At 42.6% G+C, this 25,027-nt stretch overlaps 1 protein-coding gene across 1 annotated transcript in view; it reads right to left on the bottom strand.

Annotated features, from left to right (window-relative positions):
• The window catches only part of ANTXRL (ANTXR like), a 333,449-nt gene that overhangs the window by 118,718 nt on the left and 189,704 nt on the right, over positions 1-25,027 (bottom strand). The window contains exon 9 of the mRNA XM_085608779.1: positions 24,460-24,520. Within this exon, the coding sequence (XP_085464905.1) occupies positions 24,460-24,520 (61 nt within the window). The remainder of the gene's footprint in view (positions 1-24,459; positions 24,521-25,027) is intronic.

The raw sequence follows: 25,027 nt of genomic DNA, 5'->3' as shown, positions 1-25,027 counted from the left end.
CCATTCTTTCACCGCCTTGATCTTTCGTTCTGCCATCTCCTGTCCCTCTGGACTCAGCATCACTCCGAGGAATTCCACGGATGTGACGTGGAAGTCACACTTGCTGAGTTTACAAAACAGCATGTTTTCCCTCAGCTTTTGGAGCACAGCTTTGACGTGGTGTACGTGCTCCTCCACACTGGACGAATAGATGAGGATGTCGTCGATATATACGACCACGTAGATATCCAACTCCTCTCTGAATACCTCATTCAAAAAGTACTGAAAGGCTGCCGGGGCGTTGCACAGACCGAACGGCATGACGAGGTACTCAAAAAGGCCGAACCTGGTCTTAAAGGCGGTCTTCCACTCGTCTCCGTCCCTCATGCGCACCAGATGGTATGCCCCTTTCAAATCCAACTTGGTGTAGATACGAGCTTTCTTGACCTGTTCCAGAAGTACACTGATGAGAGGCAAGGGGTACCGATTTTTTATGGTTATTGCATTCAATGCCCTAAAGTCCACACAGGCTCTCAGCTCCCCATTAGCCTTCGGGATGAAGAAGAGTGGCGAGGCGGCCGGAGACTTGGACGGGCGGATGAATCCTAGCTTGAGGAGTTTATCCAGGTACCCCCGGAGATGCACGTTTTCAGGCTCCGTCAGGGCATACAGCCTGCCGCTGGGAACGCTGGCCCCTGGCACCAGGTCGATCTGGCAGTCAAACTGTCTATGTGGTGGTAGCACTTCCGCCTTCACCTCATCAAATACATCCTCAAAACTGTGATAAGCCTGGGGGAGAGCCACATCTTTTTCTGCCGCTGTAGCCACCGTCTGACTCCCGCTCTCATCTGCGTCAAGGGATTCCATTCTTATTCCACAATGCAGGATGCAATACGGTGACGTCATTTCGATGCGATGTGTTGGCCAATCCACAAAGGGGTTGTGTTTCTGTAGCCACGGCAATCCCAATATGACGCCATATTGGGGCGCTCGGATGATGTTAAAATCGATTTGTTCCAAATGGTTCCTCCCATATCTCATCGGAAGGACCCCCGTGTGCTGTCCGATGGGCCCCGTCACCAATCGCCTTCCGTCTACCGCATAGACGTCTTCGGGTACTGCTTTGGGAAGAAGCACTAGCCCTAGCCTGCATGCCTCGTTGTGGTCCATAAACATGCCAGTGGCCCCTGAATCCACCATGGCCACAACGGGTATCCACTGGTCATGCACTCCCACGTGCACCGTGATAAACAGGTGTCGTTGTCCCTTAGTGACCGAGTTGGAAAGTGAAGGGATGGATGAGTGACTCCGAGATGCCCCTTCTCTGGTCTTGGAGTCCTCTAGTTTTCCGCCGGTATGTCCACCACGGCTGTTACCGACCGGTTGGCCCGATAACGTGACGTCTTCGGTTTGGCAGGGCATTCACGTACGTAGTGGCCTTTTTTGCCACAATATAGGCACAATCCTTGTTTACGGCGTGACTCTTTCTCCGTGGCTGTGAGGCTCGCTCGTATTGCGCTGATATCCATGGGTTCTCCCTTGGATGCGGTGGAAGTTTCAGGACTTCCCGCCGTCACATAGGATGGAAGGGATTTTCCTTTTCTCCCATGATCCCCCTTTCTTTCACTTAGCCTATGTTCCAGCCGTAATACCAGGTTGATAAGGCCCTCACATGTCTTGGGTTGAGGGTCAATATGAGCCACGGCGTCCTTGAGCTCATCGCACAGCCCTTGATGGAAGAGCGCCGTCTGTTTAGCAACAGGCCACTTGGTTTCCGCAACCAGCCTTCGGAACGCGTTGAGATACTGCACCAGGTCGTTGGATCCCTGTCTCAACTCAAGCATTTCACGGTCCGCCGTGTACGAGTCAGCCCTTCTGTCGAATACCTTCAGGAATTCCTCGCGAAAAGCACCCCAATCACATAAGAGGGGGTCGTCCCTGCTCACCAAAGGTACGGCCCATTGTGCCGCGTTTCCAGCCAAATAGGATATAAGGAAGGCCACACGAGCCTGACTCGTGGGGAACGCCTTTGGTTTGCACGATAAATGTAGCGCCACTTGTGTGAGGAATACCTGCACTGTGTTAGGATCCCCACTGTACCTCTCTGGTGTTGCCAAGGGGATGGCTACCGGCATTTCCACTACTACCGCAGGGGTCTGGTTCGTGAGGGAGGTGCTGGGCGTGAGCGGGTCCAATTGGATAGCATCCAGTCTGGCTTTTACATCGGCTGTTTCTTGCCTAGAGGCAGCCACTTCAACTTGCATGGCCGCTAAAGCAGCCAGCACATCATCAAGTGTTGCCATGTCTGTTATCGACCGGGAGACAGTTAGTGTTATTAAGGTCGGATATTTTGTAACGCCCTGAACGTCTCAGGATCGTTTAACAGACACGACAATGAGGACGCAACCACTTGTGAAGGGTTAGTTCTTTTAATGAAGGCAAATAAAATACAAAGAACAAACAAAAGTTATAGTCACTGGAATCCTCCAGGCTAAGTACGTTACCAGCCCACAGCACGGATGGTCCTAACCGTCCTCTGCATATACGCCGATCCCGGCGTATGCCAACAGAGGGCAGAAATGAAATGGCCGACAATGCCAATCGGTAGGCTGTGAGGGGCACGAAGAGTGTTGGGGAGAATCGAGGAGTCAGGGAAACACCCAGCCGGGGTCTCTACCTGAAGGGAGCAGCCGCTCAACCTCTTCCTCAGACTGCACCGGGACGCGGAGTCACCTCCTGGTGATGCGTCACCGATACCCCAATCACAAGCAAGAAGACTGAACCGAGAGCAGCCGCTCGATCGATCCTGTGGACTTCCGAGTCTGTAACGCGGCAAACACCTCCTGGTGTGCGTTACAGCTGGCAGTCCCTGTGTCTCTGGTCGGGCTGGGAGTTACAACTCCAACCAGCAAAAGCGCCACTGCGCTTGGACTCAGCCGAGTCAAAAAGCGAAGCTCAATGGTTGACCGGTAGAGCTTCCGGGTCCTTCACAGGTGACGATGGGGCAAGACACGGCCCAGGGAGTAACGACTCGACCTACCTCCGTTCTTGCCTTACTGGAGCACCACTCCGGAACACTGCTCTTCACGAAGCAGGTACGTCGGTGTAAACACAATATCCGACAGCCTTGTACCTCCCGGTTCCTCCCTTTATAGGGCGTGTTTTCCTTGAGTTATGTAACAGCTCTCCTGTTTACATAAGGGCGTGTTTCCCTTGAGTTATGTAACAGCTCTCCTGTTTACATAAGGGCGTGTTTCCCTTGAGTTATGTAACAGCTCTCCTGTTTACATAAGGGCGTGTTTCCCTTGAGTTATGTAACAGCTCTCCTGTTTACATAAGGGCGTGTTTCCCTTGTATGACAGGAATTCTTGACAATATCATACCGGAAGATCGAAATGACCACGCTTTTCAATGCGTATCAGTACTTCAATTACAGATTGCAGGAAGCCTGAACATAAGGCAAAATGAAAATTGAACAGCGTGAGTGAAAACCAAAATGAGGTGTGTGACTGAAAACGCCCAGATATGCTAAAAGTTATCTTACCAACGCAAGTCTGTGCCGGGTACGGCAATAACTCGACGGAAACCAGATAGCTGAAATGCGAATGAAACACGCAAATACGTGACTTACGAAGATTTACTACGTGCACCTTACCGGTGCGTGAACAAGAGAAGCTTACCCTTAGTTAAGAAACTAGCAGACCATCACCAAAAAGTGTCGACTTCACCGAAATAATAGGTGCATCATAGTGCGGAGCGTGCGCGTTATATGTGAAATTCAGTGCAATCGAAAGAGGACTGCGTCAAATCACCACCGTGGCCATATTGGAAGATGAAATGTCAGAAACAGTACTAATGTACATACAAGTGTGGCTAGAAAATCAATAATACAACTCTCGTTACCATCAGGTGATACAAGCAGTACAGCGATCACATATTATATTTAAAAAAATGAATAGTGAAAAACTCATGCTGTACAATAAAGTTCACGAATTCAAAAAATAACCTGACATTATATGATTCTTTACACACTATCCCTAAATGACTGCGAAACAATTATAACAACATACATACAGCAGTCATAGATATATAGCACAAGAAACAATATAAACAATATAAACAATAAAGTACCAAGCAGAGAGATGACAGTTATATGCAAAGTAGGTAGTATGCAGAAAACAATCAGAGAAAACATGCTAATTCAAATTTATCATTTGGCCCCAATGGGGCAAGTGTTTGTAGAAGCCAAATCCAATGTGACTCCCTCTGTGCAAGAATTTTAGACAAGTTTCTCCCTGGAATATCCTCAATCACTTCAAGAACCCCAAATTTGAGCTGAGCTAGTGAATGTTTGGAATTAGTCCAGTGTTGTGCGAGCGGGGAACTGATAGTTTTAGTACGAATCCGGCTTTTGTGCTCTGTTATCCGTGTACGGAGAGCACGTTCTGTTTTTCCTACATAGTATAAATCGCATGGACATTTAATAATGTAAACTACGTGGTGACTATTGCAGTTAGCATTAAAGTGTAAATCAATCTTTTTACCTGTTCGTGGGTGGGATAGGCTGCTGCCTACCATTACATTATTACAATGTGAGCAATTCATACATTTAGACATGCCTTTGTGAACCTTCTTAGGTTCGGTTTTACATTTGGTCAAAAGTTCTTTCAGATTCCGTGATCTCTTGTATGCGAACAATGGAACTTCAGTGAACAGACCTTGAAGGTCTGGCTCACATTTTAATAAATCCCATCTTTGCAATATACTTTTTTTTAACAAGTGAGAATCTGTCGAATAGGTAGAGACGAAAACCTCTCTTTTTTTCTCAATAAGTGGTGTTCTCTTCTTGATCAAATCTTCACGGTTGGACACTATGGCCCTTGTGGCCGCTTGTTCAACAATTTGTGAAGGGTATCCTCTGTCAAGAAATTTACTCTTAGAGGCTTCAATAGCCTGCTTGCCAACCTCTGAATCGGACGTGATACGCTTGATCCTGAGGAACTGTGAGTACGGAAGGTGGCGTTTTTAGTGACCATGGGTGAAAGCTTTGAAATAGCAACGCATTATTTCGATCTGTTGATTTTGTAAAAACAGTGGTCTGGATAGAAGAATCAGATAAAGTCAGTTGCACGTCCAAGAATGCTATACTGGAGCAATCAATCAGGTGTGTGAATTGGATTCGAGGATTAATCTGGTTGAGTGCCAAAATCTTAGTTTCAAGGCTACTCTGTGACCCTCTCCAGACAATCAATATATCGTCGATATATCGACGGTATAAAAGGAGATTTGAAGTCCATGTGATGTCTGTAAGAATGTGCTCCGTTTCAAATTTGAACATAAAAATGTTCGCGTAGCTGGGAGCCCCGGAAAAACCCATCGATGTGCCATTGGATTGTAGAAAAAATTGGCTCTTCCACTGAAAGTAACTGTGGAACAAGCAGAAATTCAAAATTTCAACTAAAAAAACTTTATTTGCTCTGACATCATTTTGACGCAATAAAGCCCATTCAATGGCCTCAATGCCGTCCATGTGAGGGATAGATGTATACAAAGAAACAACATCTACTGTACATAACCATAATTGTTCACCTTCGGGGATGTGGATGTCTTGGAGTATTGTCAATAAATGAGTAGTATCTTGAACGTAAGATGGACAACTTTGAACAATTGGTTGAAGAAAAGTATCCAAATAGCGACCAAGAGGGTCATGAATAGAGTCACATCCCGAGACTATGGGTCTCAAGGGAGGATCGTTCAAGTTTTTATGAATTTTTGGGAGCATATACAGGCTCGGCCTTCTTGGAAATTGAGTGAATAGATAGTCTCTGGTTTTAGTAGAAATCCATTGCATGTCTAGTGCATGGGACAAAATAGAATCCAATGTCTTCAAAAATTCATCTGTGGGATCTGACTCTAATGGCAAATATGTGGACCGATCTTGTAGCATCTGGTCTACCTTCAACTCGTACTTACTGAGGTCCATGACCACTAGAGCGCCACCTTTATCCGCTTTGGTGAAGTGTAACGTATTCTGAGATTGCAGTGATTTCAAAGCAAAAATCTCGCTCTTAGATAGATTTGAATTACCCTGGGGACGAGAAATGAACTTAGATATGTCTTGTTTGACAAGAGTCTCGAACAAATCTATAGCCTTGTGTGTAACGGGGGACACAAAAGTGCTACGTGGCTTAAACTCAAGATATTCGACCTCTGTATCTGACTGTGAATCCGTAACAATTGTTGAGAAGAAAAGTCTTAGACGTAGCTTCCTAGTGAATTTGTAGAGAGCGATTAAAGAATCCAAGTTTCTAGACTGGAAAGTGGGTACAAATGAACAGCCTTTGTTAAGTACTGAAACTTGTTTGTCAGTCAATGACTTAGAAGAAATGTTAACCACTAGTGTTTCTTTGTGCGACGACTTGTCCCTGTTTTTGTGGAATCGGTGACCTCTACGTGTTTGGGATGTTCTGTCGGTGGCTGCGTGGGTGGTTGATTTGAGGCCGGACTGGTGGCCAAAAAAGACACCTTGGATGTGCTAGGAACCGGAGATTGACGCTCACCCGGAGGGGGTGGAGGTGGAGCACTTACAGTGACAGGTGGTCGAGATAATTGAGTATCACTAGTGGAAGCTATACTCTCTTCAGAAGATGTAGTGGTTGGTTTTTGCCAATTTCGTCTTTGAGAATAGACTTCCGCCCAAGAATAAACTTCATCCAGCTTATAATCAATTGTGTCACAACGGAATTTTCTCACTTTTCGCTCATGTATTTCTTTGGCGTAAACATCAAGTTTCGTGTTAATATCTGTGAGAGTAGTGGACCATGCTTCATTCTCCATACGTAACACAAGATTAGCCTGAAGTTCCTTAATTTCAGTTTCTAGACCAATTAGGACTAGTGAAAGCTCTTCTACAATAAGCAAAATTAGATCAAGGGAACATTTATTTAAAATAGTGTACCACTTCTCCATAAACTTTTTGTTCATTTTAAATAACATAGGTTTAATTGCTAAACGCAGTCCCCTGGGTATGCGACTTGCTTTATGATATTGGATTAAAGTGGTGGCATGCAGGCGCTGATTAATCTCTCTGCGCATCAGGTACTCTAACTGTCGGACTTGTTGCTGTATAGGACCGGAATTCAGGTCAAAAGTCCTAACCTCCTTAATGAGACCATAAATGTCAGCTGCTTCAGCAGCAGAATATGCTTTAGTTTGTGCTCTATTCTCGGTCAAATGTGCAATGTCGTCAAACGACATGATTGCTTAACGGTAAAACACTTAGATTTGTGGTGCAACTGTAGCTGAATGCAGAAAAATTGAATAACTGGAAGAAAAGCAGCTGTGATGCACTCAAAAAAGTTCTCTAGTTCAAACAATGTATCATTATTCTACAATTTCAAAATAACTTTTCAGGTCATGTGTGCACCAGGATAAGTGGCTCTGCGGACCACTGAATACAAAAGTACTATAAATAACCAGAGGTGTATCTGGAGGTACCGAGTGCACTACGAAAAACACTATCCAGTGTACGTATTTCAGAGATAGATCAATAACATATAGCACATATATTTCACTGTTATCAGCGAACCCAAACATTTATCAATGAATCAAATGAAATCCAAAATAGTCATTTGTTGATTGTGAAACAGTTCATTCTTTACTGTCACAAAAGGTCGAAATTCATATCTTTGTTACAGCAAAATCCTGCTGTGATGATCACATTTTCACGTAAATAATCATTTTCACAATTTCCCAATGCATTTCGGGCTGAAAGCGCAAAGCCCTTCGTCAGGGGAATCTACAAAACATAAATGACAGCAATGTACACAATTGTTCAACCTGTCAAAGAAAACAACTTCTATCAGCATTATAAAGTTAACAATTAAGGCTCATGAATTCGGCAGGACTAGTGCCTCATTGTAGGAATAAGGTAATGAAAGTATCAGAATGTCAGGAGTGAAAAACCAAGAAAAAAGATTGAAGATTCCAATCACCACGAGTGTTTTTTGACCGTGCATTAAATATCAACACGATGTGTCCAAAAACAAATAAATGAATCAAAAATTGCCCTCTCCCAACTCCATGCACGAAGCTACATTCAAAACCAACTCTGGCTAATATCATACCGGAAGATCGAAATGACCACGCTTTTCAATGCGTATCAGTACTTCAATTACAGATTGCAGGAAGCCTGAACATAAGGCAAAATGAAAATTGAACAGCGTGAGTGAAAACCAAAATGAGGTGTGTGACTGAAAACGCCCAGATATGCTAAAAGTTATCTTACCAACGCAAGTCTGTGCCGGGTACGGCAATAACTCGACGGAAACCAGATAGCTGAAATGCGAATGAAACACGCAAATACGTGACTTACGAAGATTTACTACGTGCACCTTACCGGTGCGTGAACAAGAGAAGCTTACCCTTAGTTAAGAAACTAGCAGACCATCACCAAAAAGTGTCGACTTCACCGAAATAATAGGTGCATCATAGTGCGGAGCGTGCGCGTTATATGTGAAATTCAGTGCAATCGAAAGAGGACTGCGTCGAATCACCACCGTGGCCATATTGGAAGATGAAATGTCAGAAACAGTACTAATGTACATACAAGTGTGGCTAGAAAATCAATAATACAACTCTCGTTACCATCAGGTGATACAAGCAGTACAGCGATCACATATTATATTTAAAAAAATGAATAGTGAAAAACTCATGCTGTACAATAAAGTTCACGAATTCAAAAAATAACCTGACATTATATGATTCTTTACACACTATCCCTAAATGACTGCGAAACAATTATAACAACATACATACAGCAGTCATAGATATATAGCACAAGAAACAATATAAACAATATAAACAATAAAGTACCAAGCAGAGAGATGACAGTTATATGCAAAGTAGGTAGTATGCAGAAAACAATCAGAGAAAACATGCTAATTCAAATTTATCATTTGGCCCCAATGGGGCAAGTGTTTGTAGAAGCCAAATCCAATGTGACTCCCTCTGTGCAAGAATTTTAGACAAGTTTCTCCCTGGAATATCCTCAATCACTTCAAGAACCCCAAATTTGAGCTGAGCTAGTGAATGTTTGGAATTAGTCCAGTGTTGTGCGAGCGGGGAACTGATAGTTTTAGTACGAATCCGGCTTTTGTGCTCTGTTATCCGTGTACGGAGAGCACGTTCTGTTTTTCCTACATAGTATAAATCGCATGGACATTTAATAATGTAAACTACGTGGTGACTATTGCAGTTAGCATTAAAGTGTAAATCAATCTTTTTACCTGTTCGTGGGTGGGATAGGCTGCTGCCTACCATTACATTATTACAATGTGAGCAATTCATACATTTAGACATGCCTTTGTGAACCTTCTTAGGTTCGGTTTTACATTTGGTCAAAAGTTCTTTCAGATTCCGTGATCTCTTGTATGCGAACAATGGAACTTCAGTGAACAGACCTTGAAGGTCTGGCTCACATTTTAATAAATCCCATCTTTGCAATATACTTTTTTTTAACAAGTGAGAATCTGTCGAATAGGTAGAGACGAAAACCTCTCTTTTTTTCTCAATAAGTGGTGTTCTCTTCTTGATCAAATCTTCACGGTTGGACACTATGGCCCTTGTGGCCGCTTGTTCAACAATTTGTGAAGGGTATCCTCTGTCAAGAAATTTACTCTTAGAGGCTTCAATAGCCTGCTTGCCAACCTCTGAATCGGACGTGATACGCTTGATCCTGAGGAACTGTGAGTACGGAAGGTGGCGTTTTTAGTGACCATGGGTGAAAGCTTTGAAATAGCAACGCATTATTTCGATCTGTTGATTTTGTAAAAACAGTGGTCTGGATAGAAGAATCAGATAAAGTCAGTTGCACGTCCAAGAATGCTATACTGGAGCAATCAATCAGGTGTGTGAATTGGATTCGAGGATTAATCTGGTTGAGTGCCAAAATCTTAGTTTCAAGGCTACTCTGTGACCCTCTCCAGACAATCAATATATCGTCGATATATCGACGGTATAAAAGGAGATTTGAAGTCCATGTGATGTCGGAGCACATTCTTACAGACATCACATGGACTTCAAATCTCCTTTTATACCGTCGATATATCGACGATATATTGATTGTCTGGAGAGGGTCACAGAGTAGCCTTGAAACTAAGATTTTGGCACTCAACCAGATTAATCCTCGAATCCAATTCACACACCTGATTGATTGCTCCAGTATAGCATTCTTGGACGTGCAACTGACTTTATCTGATTCTTCTATCCAGACCACTGTTTTTACAAAATCAACAGATCGAAATAATGCGTTGCTATTTCAAAGCTTTCACCCATGGTCACTAAAACGCCACCTTCCGTACTCACAGTTCCTCAGGATCAAGCGTATCACGTCCGATTCAGAGGTTGGCAAGCAGGCTATTGAAGCCTCTAAGAGTAAATTTCTTGACAGAGGATACCCTTCACAAATTGTTGAACAAGCGGCCACAAGGGCCATAGTGTCCAACCGTGAAGATTTGATCAAGAAGAGAACACCACTTATTGAGAAAAAAAGAGAGGTTTTCGTCTCTACCTATTCGACAGATTCTCACTTGTTAAAAAAAAGTATATTGCAAAGATGGGATTTATTAAAATGTGAGCCAGACCTTCAAGGTCTGTTCACTGAAGTTCCATTGTTCGCATACAAGAGATCACGGAATCTGAAAGAACTTTTGACCAAATGTAAAACCGAACCTAAGAAGGTTCACAAAGGCATGTCTAAATGTATGAATTGCTCACATTGTAATAATGTAATGGTAGGCAGCAGCCTATCCCACCCACGAACAGGTAAAAAGATTGATTTACACTTTAATGCTAACTGCAATAGTCACCACGTAGTTTACATTATTAAATGTCCATGCGATTTATACTATGTAGGAAAAACAGAACGTGCTCTCCGTACACGGATAACAGAGCACAAAAGCCGGATTCGTACTAAAACTATCAGTTCCCCGCTCGCACAACACTGGACTAATTCCAAACATTCACTAGCTCAGCTCAAATTTGGGGTTCTTGAAGTTATTGAGGATATTCCAGGGAGAAACTTGTCTAAAATTCTTGCACAGAGGGAGTCACATTGGATTTGGCTTCTACAAACACTTGCCCCATTGGGGCTAAATGATAAATTTGAATTAGCATGTTTTCTCTGATTGTTTTCTGCATACTACCTACTTTGCATATAACTGTCATCTCTCTGCTTGGTACTCTATTGTTTATATTGTTTATATTGTTTCTTGTGCTATATATCTATGACTGCTGTATGTATGTTGTTATAATTGTTTCGCAGTCATTTAGGGATAGTGTGTAAAGAATCATATAATGTCAGGTTATTTTTTGAATTCGTGAACTTTATTGTACAGCATGAGTTTTTCACTATTCATTTTTTTAAATATAATATGTGATCGCTGTACTGCTTGTATCACCTGATGGTAACGAGAGTTGTATTATTGATTTTCTAGCCACACTTGTATGTACATTAGTACTGTTTCTGACATTTCATCTTCCAATATGGCCACGGTGGTGATTCGACGCAGTCCTCTTTCGATTGCACTGAATTTCACATATAACGCGCACGCTCCGCACTATGATGCACCTATTATTTCGGTGAAGTCGACACTTTTTGGTGATGGTCTGCTAGTTTCTTAACTAAGGGTAAGCTTCTCTTGTTCACGCACCGGTAAGGTGCACGTAGTAAATCTTCGTAAGTCACGTATTTATTTGCGTGTTTCATTCGCATTTCAGCTATCTGGTTTCCGTCGAGTTATTGCCGTACCCGGCACAGACTTGCGTTGGTAAGATAACTTTTAGCATATCTGGGCGTTTTCAGTCACACACCTCATTTTGGTTTTCACTCACGCTGTTCAATTTTCATTTTGCCTTATGTTCAGGCTTCCTGCAATCTGTAATTGAAGTACTGATACGCATTGAAAAGCGTGGTCATTTCGATCTTCCGGTATGATATTAGCCAGAGTTGGTTTTGAATGTAGCTTCGTGCATGGAGTTGGGAGAGGGCAATTTTTGATTCATTTATTTGTTTTTGGACACATCGTGTTGATATTTAATGCACGGTCAAAAAACACTCGTGGTGATTGGAATCTTCAATCTTTTTTCTTGGTTTTTCACTCCTGACATTCTGATACTTTCATTACCTTATTCCTACAATGAGGCACTAGTCCTGCCGAATTCATGAGCCTTAATTGTTAACTTTATAATGCTGATAGAAGTTGTTTTCTTTGACAGGTTGAACAATTGTGTACATTGCTGTCATTTATGTTTTGTAGATTCCCCTGACGAAGGGCTTTGCGCTTTCAGCCCGAAATGCATTGGGAAATTGTGAAAATGATTATTTACGTGAAAATGTGATCATCACAGCAGGATTTTGCTGTAACAAAGATATGAATTTCGACCTTTTGTGACAGTAAAGAATGAACTGTTTCACAATCAACAAATGACTATTTTGGATTTCATTTGATTCATTGATAAATGTTTGGGTTCGCTGATAACAGTGAAATATATGTGCTATATGTTATTGATCTATCTCTGAAATACGTACACTGGATAGTGTTTTTCGTAGTGCACTCGGTACCTCCAGATACACCTCTGGTTATTTATAGTAATTTTATAAAAGTGGCATTTTCAGACCTGCAATTTTAAAACCAACGTCACTAAAAGATAGATTTTTAAATTGTGACTCCAATTTTCTATCAGTTCCCAATTGGCAGATACACTTGTAAGAGGTTACAAAGCAGCTCCAATGCAAGCCTGTGGGAGAGATAGGCCTTGCTGTAGTGAAAAATGAACTTGGCAGTATTTCACTACCAGGACGTAAAACACAACATTATATGTCCTACGTTTTAAATACACTGCACCCTGCCCAGGGGTGCCTTACCTGTAACAAAAAGGAAGGTTTGCTCCTGGCAAGTAGGTGTAGTTGCCAGGTCAACATGGCAGTTTAAAACTGCATACATATACACTGCAGTGACAGGTCTGAGACATGGTTGCTGGGCTACTCATGTAGGTGGCACAATCAGTGCTGCAGGCTCACAAGTAGCATTTGCTTTATGGGCAATGGGCACACCTGGTGCATTGTACTAGGGGCTTACTAGTAAATCAAACAGGACAATCATGGAGAACCCAAATACAATTACATTTTTAACAGGGAGCACTTGCACTTAAGCACGGGTCAGTAGTGGTAAAGTGCCTAGAGTCCTAAAACCAACAAAAATAAAATGCTGCACACAAAGAAAAACAGGAGGTCAGAGGCAAAAAGACAGGGAAACCACACCAAAAGATGCCAGATTTAACAATATTAGTAAACTACATCTGTTGCAACATTATCAATACACCAGGTGGGTACCGACATGTAATGGTGGATTAAAATCCAGCCCAGGTTAACTAGACACTTCCAGTGTGTTATTACATGTGTACATGGATATTAATGTGGATCAGCACAATCTTTTAATGAAAATTAACAATGCCCACAGATCCTACTTAAAAAGTTACACAGCCGTCAAAATGAAAATGAAGCGTTTTCTGCTGAATTTTGTTGCAACCGGTAGGTCGCAATTCAGATCTTGGCAAGGCCTATTCATTCTTTCATTCTTCTAAAGTTGCTAAATTGAATACCATGAAATAGTAATAACATCTGTTATTTATCTCACTTAGAAACAATAAAACTGCTTTATGAATACCAACCAACATGCCAGTGGCAGCGTGAGTGACATCACTCACCACTTAACATCCTAATGACATCACAGTCTTTACACCTTGCCCTACCCATACTCCATCAAGAGCCTCCTGTTTGGTGATGGTACACCATAGGAAGGACATTGGGCACTATGGAATGTAATCACAGCTTTTAGAGACCTTTCAATTTATTTTTGCCACCGCCTTTTTCCCAACCCTTTGAGATGAGAGGTGCCAAGGGCAATGACAGGAACAGGAACCACACAGGCCAGCCAGTGACTGCAGCCGCTGTCCCTGGTTACCACTAACTAAGGTCCATGGAGTTGAGAGATCTCGACGTGCTGTAGGCAAACGTCCCTGTAGCCAAGATCCCTGATCCTTTGCTCTGCCATAACCCTTTGGAGTTTCGTTTTGGAATCTACCCATACCCGCAGGTGCTGGAAAGGAACAGTGGAGAACATTGAGTGGTAACTGTTTTGATACACAGGGGCACGCCATGCTATCTGGGCATGGATAAACAGTCTGCAGCGCATTGTGCGCAGTCTTTAAATGTGGCAAAATGGGACACCTAAACGCAAAGCTGAAAAAATGAGTTCAAAATAATTACAAAAAGTTTATAAGTATGCATCCTAGATTCACAAAAGGTCTCTCAATGTCTCTTTAAGGGAGCTGACAATGTCATATATAATGGTCAGAGTTAAGATTCTGCAGTCAGCCTTGTGGCTTTGCCACAGACGCCTTCATTCTTCGGTATGAAAAGATGTACCAAGACTTGCCGCCCCACAACTATGCCTGGCAGCCATGTTGTTTGTTGTGTGTGACCAATGGCGTTTCGAATTGTCGCCTTCATTCTTCAGTATGAGAAGATGTACCAAGACTTGCCGCCCCACAACTATGCCTGGCAGCCATGTTCTTTGCTGTGTGTGGCCGATGGTATTTCGAATTGTCGCCTTCATTCTTCGGTATGAAAAGATGTACCAAGACTATGCCTGGCAGCCATGTTGTTTGCTGTGTGTGGCCGATGGCATTTCCAATTGTCTTGAGAAATGTTTTTACTGTCAGCCAGAGTGTGGAGTATCCACAAAGTTGTTGCTCGATTTAACCCCTTCCCCGCTCATGACGGAACCGCTCCGTCATGAGCCACGGTTGCCGTGTGCTCATGACGGAGCGGTTCCGTCATGCCACGACCGTTGGCGGCCGCTCCGCCCACGTGGCGCTGTTTCCCCGCCTGTGCGGGGGGACAATGCAACTGGGCGGAGTCATGACGGAACCGCTACGTCATGAGCACAGCCCAACCGTGGCTCATGACGGAGTGGCTCCGTCATGAGCACAGCGCCACCGCGCTGCCCCCCCCGCACCCCCCAGCGCTGCGGCAGAATTCCCGCCGCAGCGAAAGGGTTAAGCAGATTCCTGGCACTATGAGCATTCCAGGCACTGTCAAGTGTGATCGGGAAACTATCAGTTGCCACATATTCTTCATCCGCAGAAATACGGATCATTTGTGAAACTGGCAAGTTCAAAACAGGAATAATGGGCCACAGAAGCCAGACACAGCTGTGCACATCTCTTGCGACATCAAACAACAGGGCACAAAACCTGCTACACCAGATGCTAGGCAACTAAACACTGTGGTAGCAATTTCCACGCTAATCCTGAAATGCGCTGCCTTCCCCTACCGCAGAGCACTGAGACATCCTAAACCACATGGTGGGGAACAAAAAAAAAGTCCCAGGTCATGTTGAAGGACAAACAGTTTGAGGTTTTGTTTAAACTGTGATCTGGTTAATTTGTGTGTGTGTAAGCAGAGCAAGCATTCGGAATTCGAAGGAGCTCAGCATTTCTTTGCCAGCAAATCATGTCTAGGGACATCCTGCTTTACATTCTGCTGATCACTCTTACATTTGTGGATATTAATTTGTTTTCTTTCTAGAGTATGTACTTAAAACAGTCTGAATTCAATGCTTGCTTCTGTGAGCAAGGATGGGCAGGAGGCACCGTAGGAGAGGATGCTGCTGCCGAGAATCAAGGGATGAGAGAGGATTGCAAACCTGCTGGATTGTTCATTTAGTTAATTGCTCAAGGTGGAAATCTGTCCACAAGTCAGGTCTTTGGTTCAACTGTCAGCAGAACTCACTCTGCATTTCATTCTTGTAAGGTCCGTGCACTGAGTAACATTGATATAACAAAATAAGAAAGCCTACTATTTCCAAAACGGTAAAACAGCAAATCTGTGCTAAGAAATACAAAATACATGATAAGTAATATTATTGTTTGTTGCATTCGTTGGTGAATTTAGGCAGAGTGGCAGTTTAATAAACTTATTACCATTTGTGATTTGGCCCCTGACAACTTCTTGTTCAGCTTCCTTGTAGGCTTTAAAGGGTGCCTTAAATGTAAAGAATTTTTGACTGCGCTATTTGTTTTTTGTTGTATTGTCTGTATGGTACCAGAATATCAATGCCTAAATATTGTCAGACATAAAATATTGTGTCCTAAATACTTTTTACAAAATTAGCACCCCGCTGTTAATAATAGAAGATCCACACTCAATTGAATGATATTTGTCTTAATGATAATTAGGCCATGTGACTTTTGTGAGATAGAATTGAGGGAACATTAATATTTGTATTACCAATACAGCTTTACTAAACAAATTGATCGAAAATAGTAATACTGAAACCTTCCACATGTTTAATATTTGTTTATTATAAAGGGTGGAGCAAATACAGAGTTTTTGAGAGATAGTATCTCAGCAGCCCTCACCAATGAGTATAATAGTAGGAAATGCCACCATGTAGTAGATTAAATATCTACCGACAAACTACAGTGCACAATGCACAGGACAATAAATGGCGAAGGGACAATATGTATACAGATGAAACTCAGGCAATACTTCCAGAAAAGGATGCTACACTCCAGACTGGCCCACAGCTAATTGTTCTGTATATAAGGAGAAAACTCCTAGTGCCTTTGCCCTTTCAAACTGCCTAATTACGGAATTCACTTCCAGCTAAGATAGGGGCTTTTGTAAATACCCTGGGGTTTAGAGTTAAACAAGTACAGGAAGGATCTCAAAGTCAACAGGAAGTGGGCACTTATTGTAAGTCCCAGCAAAAACCTAGAAGGATCGCATACTTCTGACAAACACTAGAAAATGACAGTGCCCCAGAACGCCACATCTAATACATCATCCACACAGATGGAATACCAGATTACATCTAGGGGCAAGGAATGGAGTCCTGCTTCTTTCACACACATCCACAGAGACCTGAACAGAAGCTATACCATTCTGGCAACTTTCAGCACATAATGGCACAAAACCTTATAATTCCGTAATTACAAATAAGAAAATGAATGAAAATATATCCTTGTACTCTTTGGCATGAGCATGTGAGGCATCGCCTAAATGTGCATGACATGCATAACAGGCTTATTTCATACCCTTGCGAACTAAATCCATGTCGCCTCCTGTTCTGCACTGCTTGGTCCTCGAAACTAAATCCTACTGAACTCTAACAGGACTCACTGATCCAGCCTATGTAAACAAGACCCAAAATACGTTAAACTACATTCTCCAACAACACTACTGTCATCCAATAGCACAGTGTACTAGGACAATTACATCATTTACATGTTCTTACATCTCCTTTAATCACAGAGACACAATTAGGAATGCAAATTGATGCTTATTTAAAACATTTGTATCAATAACAATTAACAACTAACTTCCGTCTAGACCTGCAATTGCATGCAACTAATTGATATGTTAACTTTAATATAGTTTTATAATATACAAGCAACGCTTACAACTGACACAGCAGAGTAACTCTGGGCTCTGCGGGGTAGAGTGCTGCCCATCTGTAAAGTGCTTCAATGACTTTCAGAGAAAGCAGTCGCGGCCGGTGCAGGTAAAACCAGTGGGGCAGCGGGGCGGGGCAGGGGATAGGGGGAGTGAAGTTGACAGACGACAACGAGGGAAAATACAATTTTGAAAAAGAAAACCATTTATCTTGCGCTCGCCGCATTGACGACTCGTGCTCTTACCTGCACCGGCCGCGACTGAGAGAAAGTAATCACTATATAATCTCCAATAAGATGCAACGTGGCGTCTTTCAATATATATCATTGACACCGAACTGTGCGGAATTTAGGCCGTTTTGGTTTACTGTCACCTCTGGCCTGGTTTGATGAAGAGAGTTTTGGTAGCACAGCCAGTAGCGGCTCCTGGAGGGAGTGCTGCGGGGCGGTGGGGCAGGGTGGGGGGTAGTAAACTCCGGCATACGGCTGATCGGAATTAGGTAAATAAATAAATAAAACAATTAAATTGCGAGCGCTGCAACACATTTGGCATTGCAGCGCGCGCAATTTAATTTGTTTTATTTATTTATTTCTTTACCTAACTCCAATCGGCAGAATGCAGGAGTTTACTAACCCCCACCCTGCCCCTCCACCGCCCCCCACCGCCCCGCAGCTCTCCCTCCAGGAGCCGCTACTGAGCACAGCAGCTTGCAGTCTCACACAAACAGAAGCTGACACGTGAGTCCTGCAAGACTGATTTGATTCAATGCGTATTACTAATGACTCAGACTTTATTTTTTTATTACTTTTACTTGTGTTAACTGTTGGCTTTGAGAAAAGGTTGTTGTAGCAAATGCAAGCTAACCGAGGAAATGTGGTGGATGCCAGGACCAGCTGAAGAGAAGGAACTCCACTACATAAAACAGTGAGTGAAGGAATAGATCAGAACCAGAGCCATTACTGATCAGTACACCAAACTTTAGTAAACTGGCCAGTTATATAGACAGAGCTCACTCTCCTTATATGTGCCATGGCACACCTGTAAACAGGTACAACAGCAGCAAACAGGGACAGTGCTCCCTATTACAAGTGATGCACTGCCTCTAAGACAGCCACAAACTCAAGCTGCTCTGGGTGAAAGATGGACTGGCTGACTGAAGCAGCCGTTCTGTGTTCCTCTGTACAGGCAGCAACTCACCTGCACTTCAAAGAGAGGACAGAGATCCCCCTGCAGATATATGCATTGAGTGACTTCACTCACCAGCAGAAGGGTGTCTGAGGGTCTATGGGACCCCCTTTCTCCTTGCAGGGGGCATCTTTTTGTGGCACACCATCAGTGCATCTCCAGACAGCCTCTTTGCCTCAGTACCTGTGTCTTTAATACTTTGCAGGGTCAGAGGCAAACTTTTTCCCTCATTAGCATGGGGCCACGCTCCCATACTAATGAGACAATGCTCCCTGAAGACAGTGTTGGTGCTAACTGTATTTCAGAAGAAAAAGCAGAAGCATCTGCACCTTTATCTGCAATATTACAGTGCTTTGGGGCTGTAAAAAATAGGCACACATGCTTGTTGGGACCCCAGGGCACTGTTTTAATATGGGCCCTGGTGCTTTGCTGGAACAGCTATGGGGATATGCTTCGCTTTTTCTGGGTCCCTTTCCAGAAATATCCAACAATCAAAACTGAGTGAGAACTATATGAAAGCAGGCAATCAATCAATACTTATAGAGCATGGCTAATCACCCCTGAGGGTATCCAGGCACTGATGTCTAGCTTGTCTCAGTAGAAAAGCAAGGTCTTGAGTCCCCTTCTGAAAATCGTGAGTGAGGGTCACATTTGCAGGTTGAGGGGTAGGTCATTCCAGGACTTGGCGGCGAGGTAAGAGAAGGAACAACTTCCACTGTAGCTTCTGCAAATGCAGGGGATGTGTTCAATGGCGAAGGAGGCAAAAACCTCATACAAAGTCTGCTATTTTCATTTAAGTGACTGTTCAGCAGCCCTACTAGCATCTATATACACTCTTGATCTTATGTCTCATATTGACTATGCTTGATGCACTGTTGCTCTCTTGATAAAACTTTTAATTTTAGACTAATTTTGAACTGCTGCTAGTGTGAGAGACTATGTTTTATCTTGTTGGCATTCCTATGTGTAGTTTGTATCTTTACTTCATAACTTGTGATCACCTGAAGGACTTATCTCCATTTAACTACTTCTACCTATTGTGGAAAATACAAACACTTATGTAGTCTTTGGAACAGCCCATCACTTGCCATTGGTTGGCTTTCCTGTCAATCATATTTACTTGCTTCTTATTTGAATGGTTTCAGTTGTATCAATCCATTGCTCACATTTAGGGAACTACTTTTTGCTTATTTCTCAGCACTCTGTGGCAGTGCATGTGCTTTCTTGCCCTTCCCCTTGTATGCTGCTTCCTCTTTCAAATACCCACCCTTGCGACCTCTGCTTTCCCCCCAGCTTATCCATTGCTTTTCCCACTTCACTCTGCCTTGCTTTTTATTTTTTTATTTATTTTTTAATTGCCATCCTTCTCAAGCTCCTCAGTTACTCACTGCAGTATTGACTTCTCTCCCACTCTGTTGTTCCCTGATCCCTGCAATTCCATTTCTACATTTTTTTCAAGTATCTGGCAGCTGCAATTTCCTGATCCTTTTATAAGATGCGCTTTTGAGCATGTTTTATATATATTTTTAATTTACTGCTCCAAGACTGGCGTCCACTCAGCATCAATAAAAAGCACTTCTTTTCTCCAATGCTTAAGAGCATCAGCAAAACAAGCATTTGCACTGCAATAGGGCTCGCATTTACCCAAGTTTAAGCTATTGGCATTGTAAATGCCAATGCCTTTTATTTATGTTTTAAAAACAAAAATAAAAGGCATTGTTATTTGCAATGTCAATAGCTCAAACTTGCGTAAATGCGAGACCTATTGCATTGCAAATGTTTGTTTCCTTTGAGACGTCGGGGGCTGTGCGCTCCTCCATGCTAATTAGAAACACATGGCCCCATAAAGATAAGAAAGTGCTTCACGACAGCCGTGAAGCAGACAAGCCTGTCCGAATGGGCCGTCTGAAAAGGAGAAACAGCAGCGGCTACAAAACTCCATTTCCAATGGCAGGCCACCGTTTAGCATAAAGGGTGACGCCAGCCAGTGGAAATGAGGGGCGGGGCTTCAAGTCCCCTTCTCAAATCTACTCTCTTACAATATCTCTCGCCCAGCGAGCAGCGCTTTGCGCTGCAACGCCAGGCGAGACCTAAACACTGGAAAGCCAAAAGGCGAGACCTATTAGCTTTTCCTACGTGTGTTTTTCTATTTGTTCTTGGCTTAGTGTTCAATCCAAGTTCTACAGTTGTTTGTATTTGCTATGTAGTTGGGTGCTACACAGGATACCCACAATGCTTTCTCAGTGTATTGCTTTTTTGCTAAGGTCTAGCTACATAAAACGAGCCACAGTTGTACACCTCGTAAGCGGTTTACCTCTTTGGTGTGCCCTGTATACGTTTGCCTTCACAGCTTGTCATAGTCGATATTTTTCACAACTTGTAATAGTCGATATTTTTGACTGTGATATTTTGAATAACTGTTATTTTTGTCCTTGATACTCTGACATATAAATTACAGTCACAACTCTAGCATGATTGTGGTTAAACTACCCCATAGCAATTTATCACACTTCCTGCCCCTTTGTCACTGTATCAAAAAACATCCTCTACCGCTCCCTAAGATGTTACTATCCAATTACATATGCAATGTTAAACCATGTGAAGGTCTTTGCCTGCTATCTGTAAGTCCACACCCTGTTGTTACATATTTTTCTCTTTCATGCAAAGCCCAATACAGCCTACAGTAGACTGACAGGTTTGTTCTCACCTATATCACACATACAGGGTGCCAAGTTATGTAGGATACCATTGCACAGGGGTGAAGCTTGGTCAGTAAGATTGGAGGGGGGCGAGCTTCAGATTTCCTGACCATCACTCTGGCACATAATGTTAAAATACATTACAGGACAAGCAGGATTCAAAAGAGGGACCTAAGGGGCAGTGGAAATGGAGAGGAATTGATAGGAGGACTAAGGGAGAGAAAGCACAGTATTTTGTGAAATAACCAATTTTTTTTCAATCTTTGCAAACAGAGTGAGGTAGAGAGTGTGTGCGCGTTTTTGTCTGTTTGTAAAACATTCCTGGTGAAATCCGACAGACACCTCACCATAACCGACTGAAAGCACCTGTACCCAACTATTTATCACAAAATACATTTATTAGGGGGGTGTAACATGCAAAACATCCCCCCTGAAGCTACACCCCTGACGTTGCACAAGTTGGCACTTCCGCAGAGAAATAACAGTATTGATCAATGAAATAACACTGCTCGGGTTATAAATTAAATCATAGAGCAGAACCAAAATATTATGCGGCTATTCCTTGAAGGTTTTCAGACACTAGGTGCACAAACTGAAAACAAGCAAACCCGAGACCCTGAGCCACAGAATCAGGAGTTGTGTTTACCCAGGGCAGAAATTGCACTCAGGTCTACAGAAAACCTGGGAGCTGCCAGGATTTTCTGTACTCAGACCTGTTGCAGGGCAGGGGAGAAATCTGTGGTCCTATGGGTGTGTCTTGTGACCTGTTATTGTCAATGTAATCATATCCATAAATTTGTCATTTGGACTAATTCACAACATAGACAACACCTATTCCTAGAATCAACTTGTGTGGGGAAGTGTACTGCATTCTTCACTTTTCAGTGAGTGTAGATAATGAGATTTCTCTACATAGAGTAATGTTAATGCTATATGGTGAAAAAAAATTAGAAAACAATTTAGCAAATGGACGTTTCAACTAGTTCTAAACTTGTAAATTATTTGGACTTTTGGCAGTCTAGATGGGTAGATTTAAGGGATACTGAAGCATGCAATATTTTTTTTTTGAGGATGCCTGCAATCTCAGCAAACAAGAAAAATGTGGTAATCTATACTCGCAAATGCTGTGTGTCTATTTTCGCATCGATTGCCACATTACTTTAGAATAAGCCCCAAGTTATTTGTAAATGAGGAGAAACGCTGAAGGAGGCTTTTACAAAGCCGCATCTCCAGGGTAAACACAGACAATGTTCATTTATTCACAATGTTGAGTGTCGGCAAGCACCATGGCTCATGAGAGGCAAACTTCCTCCACTCTATCATCATAATATTTGTGCACCTCTATGAATGAGGTATTCCATTCCATAGGCTTAGAAAAATATATTTTTACAAAAGCATGCTGCAAGCGTTTTTTTGTGCATTAAGGTAAGTTCACAGTGGAGAGGATTCTTGAATACTAGAAGAGCTGTTCCACTATGTAAAGTGAGTGTAACGTGCCATCTGTGAGGCAGTAAACCCTATTTTCCATGTCAATTTTGCTGTATTGTGATGTTATCTATGAACAGTAGTTATACAATTAGGAATGTGGATTTGTTAGTACATTCGCCCTGAATAACGTGCTATTGGGTGACATTTCTTTTTCAGCAGTTGTATCAATAAAGATATGTTGATGGTTGGAGCACATGATGCTGTCTGCTTAGGTGTTATTGTTTCAAAAAAACACCCTCTCTCCAAGACAACCATACCCATCAGCAGCACCATACCTGCTAAGGAGAATGCCAAGCATATTACCCAGCATCGGCCCATGCCTGTAAGCGCTGTGGGGCAGTGGGGCCGGGAGAGGAGATTCCAAAAGACGATAACGAGGGAGAATTAAATAAATAATTAATTTACCCTTGTTATCGTCTGTCGAAATAACACCCACCCGGCCCCACCGCACCACTGCTCTTACCTTCACGGCCGCCGCTGATATTACCACAAGCATCACCGCATCCGACAAAGCCTGACACTGCATCCATTCAGAAAGGACCTCAAGACCTGGATCTTCGAATGACCAACGGAGCTGCTCGCCCCCCCAAACGCCTTGAGACCCTCGCGGGTGAGTAGTGCGCTTTAAAACCCCTGATTGATTGATTGCTCATAAGTGTGTTAAGCATGAATGTTACCTAATTATCAGGGGATTTCCTGCAATTATCGGATTACATATAATGAAAAATCCGTCATCTGGAATATGGGGGGAAATTATTAGGTTTTTACAAATAATCAAGAACAGAACCTCCTTCTTACGACTTGCTTTCAATAGACAACTGCCTGAAGCTGTTGAATTTTCCTAATATTTTACAACTAGAAATGGATCGTCTCCAATTACAAGTTGAATCAACTTCAGTGTTACGGCAAACATAACATTTTTTAGAAAAAGCTATTGTAGTGTACTTTGGTAAAGAACCAAATTCCTATGTTGATACCCCAGTATATAGAATTTTCTAAGGATTCTCTTCCAAGATTCAATGAAAAAACATTAGTTTAACCTTGATTTAGCTGCAAAACCTCTTAATAAAGGTCACCACATAGCCACGTGGCACTCAGATATTTAATTTCTACTGCATGGAGGCGATCTGAAGCAATCTGTGTGCAACATACAGGCATCATAAACACAAATCTATTCATTGAATACAGGTTCAACTTAACATAGGCCCAATAGAGCTGTTGGGCGCCCAAGCCAATTTCGGGACTGTTATATTTCTCTAGCCAAAAAGTGTCTTCGAGGAACAATCTTCTTATAGATCAAAACATCTGGAAATGCTGAACTCTACAAGAAGAAAACTCGAGAAATTGAAGTGCCATAATGGCTCCCTGTTGTCTCCTAGGCAGGATGCAGCCGGCCTTGGCAAGTAACCAATCTACAGTAATCTACTGCGTGACATTTTTATCACCTTCCTCCAGCAAATGTTCAACTTTAATTTAGCTGCATCTTTCCTCTTCTTCAGGGGCCTTTACAACTGGAGAGGAATGAGATGGCCTTGGCTGTGTTTTGCACAACATTTCTAAATTTTAAATAAAAGCAAACATACTCACCTCCCGCGCACACACTGGAAGGTTCGACTGCCAAGATTTCTATGCAGGATTTCTTTAGAATCTGAAACAGGAGAACATTTGACAGTCTACTCATTAATTATTCGACATGTGCATACACTGTTTAAAATGTGATATAGTGCTCTTAAAATAAATTGATTTTTTTCCATAGGGCTCTACGTTGCCATGACTAAAATAAAAAGGAGAAAAAAATTCTGATCGATTAATTAAGTTGTTTTTTGCAAGCTTGGGGGATTCCTGTTTTTTCCTCCTTATGGATTTTGCTTTATGGGTTGTGTAACTCACCATACCCCCAGACCATCTCAGCAATCTGGTACTCCTCCTAGTATTCTGTTTAGTCTCACCAACCTCAAGTTTTCCAAAAAATTCATTAAAACATGCATTGGCATAGCCAATAGGTCTCGCCTTTGGGACCTTATAAGTGTTCAGTTATCCAGCACAATATCCTTGGTGCAACAACATCAACTGTTGTGTGGCTAAACACTTATAAGGTCCCAAAGGCGAAACCTATTGGCTATGCCAATGCTTGTTTTTATTTGCGTTGAGTCTC

This window comes from Triturus cristatus, chromosome 1_2, assembly GCF_964204655.1.
Source record: "Triturus cristatus chromosome 1_2, aTriCri1.1, whole genome shotgun sequence".
Lineage (NCBI taxonomy): Eukaryota > Metazoa > Chordata > Amphibia > Caudata > Salamandridae > Triturus > Triturus cristatus.
This window is presented reverse-complemented; position numbering and strand designations above follow the sequence as displayed.